Source organism: Prosopis cineraria, unplaced genomic scaffold (genome assembly GCF_029017545.1).
Source record: "Prosopis cineraria cultivar Desert tree isolate PC_DT_omini unplaced genomic scaffold, ASM2901754v1 PC2, whole genome shotgun sequence".
In the NCBI taxonomy this organism is placed as follows: domain Eukaryota; kingdom Viridiplantae; phylum Streptophyta; class Magnoliopsida; order Fabales; family Fabaceae; genus Prosopis; species Prosopis cineraria.
In genome coordinates this window covers 13,838,050-13,846,121 of record NW_026555333.1, presented here as the reverse complement: position 1 = coordinate 13,846,121, position 8,072 = coordinate 13,838,050, and the positions used below count along the sequence as shown (strand labels likewise).

The 8,072-nt window shown below is 33.4% G+C and overlaps 1 protein-coding gene across 1 annotated transcript; it reads left to right on the top strand.

The window, feature by feature from the left end:
- Positions 1 to 3,370: 3,370 nt before the first annotated feature.
- Positions 3,371 to 4,442, top strand: LOC129301661 (uncharacterized). The gene is made up of 2 exons (XM_054940247.1): positions 3,371 to 3,659; positions 3,753 to 4,442. The coding sequence occupies exon 2, from the start codon at positions 3,803 to 3,805 to the stop codon at positions 4,307 to 4,309; it is 507 nt and encodes a 168-aa protein (XP_054796222.1). The 5' UTR covers positions 3,371 to 3,659; positions 3,753 to 3,802; the 3' UTR covers positions 4,310 to 4,442.
- The last annotated feature ends 3,630 nt before the right edge of the window (positions 4,443 to 8,072 follow it).

Sequence of the window (8,072 nt, the reverse complement as noted above, 5' to 3'; positions counted from 1 at the left end):
AATAAAGCATATATCCGGACTAGATCGGGTTGGATGTCAACCCAAAGTCTAGTCTGAATGGAGACCGGGTTAGAATTTTCAATCAAAAGACTGGTCTAGTCTTGTTAGACCCGGGACCTGGACCGGGTTGGACTTGGTCCACCGAGTTACTGGACTAGTCCAGTTTCTTGAATCCAACTCTCTCCAAAAAGAAAAAGGCCCTCATATCCCCTTTCCTATTCACTTGTATCAATATCATAAGCTTACTATCGTTTGAGTTTCAAAGTAAGTACTATTTAATTGCACATGATCCTTGTTATGAGATTAATTATGTTTCTTTCAGTTTTTTAGAGTATAAATAATATCTTTCTCGCGTATTATATGAAGTACAAAAAAGGTGTCATACTATTCAATACCTGTAAATATTACTACTGTTTTTTTTATTCTTGCAAGTGTCAAAGAGTTAGTTAGAGATTTGCGTTAATTATAAATGTAAGATTTCCATTTTTTTGTCTCTTGTATTTTATTTTTGTTTAAATTACCCTATAATCATATTTTCATGCGATATGGAGAAATGGAGAAATGACAAATGAGGCTTTCAAACTTCAGAGTTCAGAGACCGAGTCTGAAGCATGCACGTGAGGTGTGAGGGTACTGTTACTGGGCTCAACTAAGTAAGATCTTTTTTTTTTGTAAATAATATAATTATTTAATATTTAATATTAAAAAAATAACCTGGACCGGGCCAGACTGATTGGTCCGAAAGAGCAATCTCTAGTCTGGTCTGACCCGTTCAGTCCAGTCTTTTGTTTCGGTTGAATTTTTCAGGACCGGGTCACACCGGGTCGGACCAAACAGATCAGGTTTGAGGTTTTTCTGCACAGCCCTACCCATCACAATCATATGTTAAAAAAAAGAAAAAGAAAATCTCTCTCCTTGTTTGAGCCTTCATTTATCCACTCCAGGAAAAGCAAGAGGTTAATTAGCTCGTATTAAACATAAACTGGCCTAAAAAATGAGGGGTAATATTATCATTTGACTGTGAAAATTAACCTCAAATCAGTACCCTTATCTTGAAGGATATATCAATATTTTTGAAGTCTTCTTTTTTTATTAAGTGTGGTCAGAAGGTTTTGAGTGAAATTTTTCTTTTTTACATTTTATAAAAAATAATAAAATGACGAAAAATATTTAAAAGGGCAAACTTCACCGAAATTCACACATCCCAACTTTAAATAATTTAAATCCCAAATATTATTTTGCCAATACTTAAACACGTGCATGATAATACGCGGAACTTGGAAACCTCCTCATTGATCAAACATATCCACGTGTTCCCCAATCCACAAACCAATGCGTTTCAATACATCCCTCCTGGCTACCTGTTAATGTATATATAATCAAATCATATACACTCACAAGAGGAAGTCAGGAATTTTAATTATGAGTAGAGATGACAAAACATAGCTATATATATATATATATATATCACTATCATAATATAAATATTTAAATATATATATATATATATATATTTAATTTTATAAACATGTCTTTCATAAGCTTTTTAACGATTTTTTTAATATAAACTATCATTAAATTAATAAAAATTTCATATTTTTTTAGTATTAAATAATTTAAATGCATCATTAAAATTTAGTGTTTAATTTAAAAAATTCTATTACTGGCTTATTATTTTCTAGAAGAATATCTTAATCATAATATCTTAACTTTTAAAGAAGTGTTTTATGATAAATATCAAGAATATGTCACTCAATATATTTTAAAATTTTTGTTAATATTTGACAAAGTTTGTCGATAATAATTAACATAATTTTTTTCATTAAATATAAAATATATCCTACAATAGCTATATCTTCAAAAATTGAAACAATTGTACTATACATATGTTAAAATAACATGTAGTATTAAAATGAGAATTCTTTTTAATATCTCCAAACTTCTATAATATGTTAAATAGGGGTTGAAAATATATAACCCTTATGTTTTACTAAAAAATAAAAAATTAGGAAAGGTGTGGTCCTAATAATTATCCAGTCTCTACCCCTGTACACTTCACTTTCGTTTGGTTATACATATGATTTGATTATATGTATAAAAACAAATAAAAGTAAACGAACGTGGCATGAATAATATAATGAAATTAACATTTTCATGCGGGGTAACAATTGTTCATGCCACTTTATCCGTCTACTTCTATTTAGGGCAACGATGAGAGAGACAATCTCAGTTCTCAGATCAACCAATCCACACAGGTGCTCCGTGTGTTTCAGGGTACACGTACAGACTAAACAACGGCTTGCTCGACTGCTCAACACGACAGTCCTATCCTCTTCTTAGCAAGAATGTTTCCCTATTTTTATTACCTCTCTCTGTTTCTCTGTGTTTGTTGCATTTCTTGTCCCCTATAAAAGATTTACATTCTCTGTTTTTTTTTTAATGGAAAAATGCTCCTCCGTCGCTAAACCAGGCCACTTGTTTAGTTTCTATTTGTTTTGTATGCTAATATATAAATGCCATCTAATTTAATATATATATATATATATGAGATAATTCTTAGTCCCTAGACTTTTTTTAATTATCGATTCAGTATTTAAATTTTGACTCAATATAATTCAATTATTGTAATGAATTGGAATGAGTCTGAGTTATTTCTGGTTAAAAAAATTATAAAAACTGAATTGTTTTGAGTTAAAGTTTATATACTGAATCGATAATTAAAAAATATTAGGAATTATAAAAATTATATTTTTCTTGTATATATATGGGGTGATGATTTTATCCAAAGGAATTAACAAACTATACGTTATCTTTTGTTGGGAGCGGTTACATGAAAAAGATAAGGATAGCTTACAATTATTTCAAAATAGGATCGTGACGTTGCTAGAACTCCGGTGGCGGTGAGAATTTTCTTGAGAATAATAGAAGTGCATGTGATGCAAGATGAGGATAAGCTGGTGCAATTTTTAAGCGAAGAGGCTTAGACAACGCAAACCCACCACACACGCACACACATCTATAGCTGAGAAGAATCTGACCAGAAGGTGTGAAAGACAAATCAAAAGGAATCTGTCTCTGAAAGGTATTGTTTTGTAATTTCATTTGATCAGACATATCATTGCCCCGTTTGGGTGGTTATCGATCAGAAATGCATCCGGAGAGGCAAAGACCATTAATTAGCTACTGTCATCAGCCACATATAGTAGACCATTAGTGCTCCATATTCGAAATATTATCTCAGAAAAGCATACATATACACAGCATATCATTTATAATATCAAACAAATATTCCTATCATTTCTGCATGATGATATCTGTTCACTTTAATTGCGTTTCTTCCAACATTGATCTTACATTATATATTTATGTTTCAGTTTTTGATAATCTATTGAAAGGATAAAAGTGTATGTATGTTGCTTCAAAAGATAATAATTATAGTTGAGAGAATTTATTTGTAATCGATTGTGACAGTTTCAATCATTCAACGTGTGCAGAGCAGAGCAAAGTTCCTGAACCACGACATCATCTCCTGCCCTATATATACCAGGCACTTGGAACATCGTCTTCCATTCACGAAACTAAAGAGCATAAGGACAAGAAGATCTCAAACCTCCGAAAATTAATACCAAAAACAAAATGTCACCCTTAAATCCCCTCAGGTGCTATACTTACTCTGAAATCTTGATCCTCTGATCTTCTCAGTCTTGCAGATTTTTATTCCTTCCTCTCTGCCCTAATTCATGATCCAACAGAAACAAAAAGAAGTCCAGAGCGCGTATACGATCTCTACCGGAGCCTCCCAATGGAACTAGCCCTGGGCATTCGCGGAGCCGTCGGCACCGACGACGTCGACCCGGTGGTCACGGCCGGAAGGTGTTACTGCGTGCTGTACTGGATCGAACCGGACAACGTGTTTCACACCCGGCCGGTTCACCCCTCGCGGAACAACCCAGTCTGGGAGGAGCTTGATGTCCTTCCGGTACTTGACTATGCTCCTGAAAACTCGGGCTTCCTCCACGGAGAGGTCGCTAGGTTGTGCTCCGACACCGACCCGGGACCCTCCTCCGGGTCGGTGATCGTGGGTAGGGCTAGAGTGCCCTTGCCGAAGATACCTTACTGTACGATTGAAGATCGCTTTGGCCTCGTGAAGCATATTGGCGAAGGGCACATGTGTCTTGCAGGAGATATTATTCTGTGCATGAAACTCCAGAGAGCGTGGCCTTTCCAGCGGCCTGATTATATGATCAATAATCAGCAGTTAGAAAATTCTGACTCTGGCTGGTCTCGATCAACTCACAGAATTAATTAAGGCTTCTTTTTTCAGGCACTGATGATTATGAGTTGGTGTAGCTAGCTCGAGAGATATTGAGGTGGAATTAAAAGACAGTTTATGTGGTTTCTGGTGCACAGATATTAGATTCGTGTTGGGTCCCGGAAGAGAAGGAAACCCTTCCGATATTGTTCTGTTTTTCTTATTCTTCTTCTATATTTGCAAAACTGATCAGAATTTGAAGTTTTATGATAAAGGTGTTGAATGGCGAGTATCTTATATGATGTGCTGTGATTCTTCGTGTTTGTGCTTTGGACGATTTACAAGCTGATAAGGATATATTGCGTGGTTTTAATATGATGAGGATTCAACTCAGTACGATCGAGGAGGAGACTGGATGGTCATTTTCAAATCTCCAATCCAATCAAAGGTACAGAATGATACGTGTTATATTAAAAACACGCACTCGCTCACATTTTCACCTTTGAAGAGATGCATGCATCCCCTTTGAATTGGTTTAGTGAACACAAGTATTCAGCATCCTTATGTGCGCAGGTTTTTTTTTCTATAGGATTTTAACCCACTTTAAACTTTTTTCTCCTAGAAGAATCATCTAATTGATAAGCGTATTTATCGTTAATTTTTGAAACAGTTCTAAATAAATATTTGATGCATGTATTCAAATGATTCAAATTTCGACCCAATTTGTTTTGGTTTGATTTGATTTGATTAAATTCACTTTTATTTTACCTTTTTAAATATGCCTAGTTAATTTAATTTATTTCTTAATTTAAAACTTAATTAATATTTCCAAGACGTGATGTCCCTTATACACTCACAATTTTTTTTTTATAATCTTATGCACTCATATTTTAATTGTTAGTTAGTTATGTATTATGGTGTGTTTGGGTTAATGAGGATTTGAATTTAAACCAAATCTCTTATTTGGATACACAAAGATTTATGAATTTAGATTTAGTTCAAATCCAAATTTATTTCTAATTATAATTCATTTGTGATTACAAATTCTCTACATCTTAATTATTTAAAATTCTAATTACTTCAAACACCTTGTTCTTTTTATATTTTCACTATTGATACCTTTATAAATCTTGTATATTTTCTCATCTCTTATTAATTATCAAATAAAAATAAACTCATCATTTTAAATTTTTTATTTTTTATTTTGAATTTCAGTTCATCTCTCCTTTATTTGAAATTTTTTGAAATATCCAAACAAAGAATTTTAAATACATAAATTTTAAATGTGAGATTTGAAATGCAAGATTTCAAATGTAAAACCTAAATTCAAATCCACCAATCTAAATGCTGTCTTAATTATTTTAATAGAAAAAAGGGCAAAAATGTCTTGAAAATTTTCTCCTAAGGATCTTTGGTATCCTAAACTTTTTTAAAAGAGAAATATTATCTTAGAACTTTTTAAAATGGTGTAATATTGCTTCGCTATTAAATGCACCTATTTTTTTCCTTGTTGACTAGGCATTAACCATTGCTCGATTGTGCCATTGTCTCCTTCCTCCTTTTTCTTCTTCTTCGTTGTCGTCTTTTAGAACCAAACTGACCAAAGTAAAGAATGGGAAACCATGGCTCAAGCTTGGCTTTCTTCTTTCCCTAAGGCTAAAGAAGTCACCATGGTCAAGGTTGAAGCCTGGATCGATATCAACCATGATCCTTGAGGCATAGTCATCTTCATGGTCCACAGTCATGGCTGTCATCTCTAAACCACCCTAACCTTCCTTGCTCAATGGGTTTCACTCGTTTCGCTCTCGACCTCTAAGGTCATGGCCAATCTCAATAAGTTAAGTGATCTGTCAAGCATGACCCTTGACTATTACTGTGATATAGTGTGATTGGTGTCGTCAAACAAATCATGAAGCTCTATTTCTTGCATCAATGAAATTGTAGAAAGGGAAAACAATCAAGAGTGGGTAAGAGAGACAGTCAATGAAATTGATGAAAAGACAAATTAGACTATTACTAGACTGGCTATAGAGGAAATGAGGCTTTGTTGGAAAATCCTAACCAACGATGCTTAGATTTGCTAAGAACATGGAGTTATTTAGATTAAAAACAAAAAATGAAAGAGAGCATAGGAGTGAAGAAGAGCAGGAGGCAGCATTTACAAAAATCAGAGAGCCAAGAATGCTACTAAAAAACCTTGCATTTTCCACGATTTTTATAAACCGTGGCTTTTTACATGGTTTAAATTGAAAATCATGGGAAAAGTAATTTTTTTAAAAAAAAGTACTATTTTGAGAGAAATCGTGGGAAAACATCTTCTTTTGTCACAAGATTTTCCTATGATTTCTGACAAAACCATAGGAACATCCCATATATTTCATCCCATTGTTGTTGGGTTACTAAAGGTCTTATTAAAGTGGGGATCTCAGAACTAATGTTTCCACCAGCTCTTTTAATATATTTTGATCCCATAAAGTACTGAAAAGAACGCATTGCTCTCCTAGCTATTTCAAGGACATAATTCCTTTTACTAGCATCAATTATAAATGCTGACTACAAAACATTTGCATGCTATTAGTAAATTGATAAACTATTATTGGCACAACAGTTACATGATGGTAAGTTAACAAAAATACCTCTACTTGTTCCCAAATATATTACCCTATAGATTGATTTGCCTTCTTCCAATTTCTAAGTGTGATAGGCACATTTGGTCTCGTGATAGCTCTAATATAGCTGATGAATTTATTTTTACTGTCTTTAATCAGTTGCCCTTTATCATTCCACAGGAGGGGATCTTTTTGTCCAGCTACCCTCCATCTATTTACTTCTATCATCAAAACTAAACTCTTTCTAATTTCAGTTACCTCCTACTAAAGTTGATCATCATTCATTGTCAGACTAGGAGTAGCATTAGGAGCATCACCACTAGCTACAACATCAGGGCAATCACTAGGGTCAATGCGAGGGGCACCACTAGAGTCAACGCTCGGACCACTGCTGGGATCAATGTTGGGCCACCCTTAAGAACATCAAGGTTATTATGACCTTTGTGTTTACCTTTCTTAGGAGCCATTTACCTATAAAATGCAAGAACACACATAATTAGAAAATCAATGGACACATATAATAATTATTTACAAAATTCACCAAACATGTAACAATTATTTAGAAAATAAAAAACTATATGTAATAATTAAATAAACACAAGTAATAATTATTTACAAAATAAAAACACATGTTTAAGTTGATCTTTTCCTTTTTTCTTGTGTTCTTTTGATCTTTTCCTTACTTACTCTTATGTCGAATTCTTTTTCCTCTCTTTGAAATCCAAATACCTTCAGTATAATCATTTCTCATATAGAAGGCATCACCTTCAGTAAAATCACTTTTAAGCGACATTCCTAAAAATGGATCATCCTCAACAACAGTATCATCCATGTCTTCAATGATTTTATTCGTCAATAAAACAATAGACTAATTAATTTTAGCAAGATCAGAAACATAGAACAATTATTGAGCCTGCAAAGCAAGGATGAAAGGCTCATCTTTATACTCTTTTTTATTCAGATTCACCTGTATCAACCTTAAGTTATCCTCAATTAAAAAGCTATTTTTATGGTCAACCCACTTGCAATTGAAGAATGAAATATGAAACTTTACATAATCTAACTCCCAAATGTGCTCAATTACCTTAAACTCGATATACAAATCCTTAACTTTTTCAAACAATTGGTCACTGGTTAACATTAAAGGCGGGCCACGTTCTTCTGAATTCCTACTAAAACATTTCTTGAATCGCCTATAATAATGACTTAGA

Excerpts from the sequence above, each read along its gene's own strand:
- LOC129301661 (XM_054940247.1), top strand. The coding sequence starts at position 3,803 with ATGGAACTAGCCCTGGGCATTCGCGGAGCCGTCGGCACCGACGACGTC.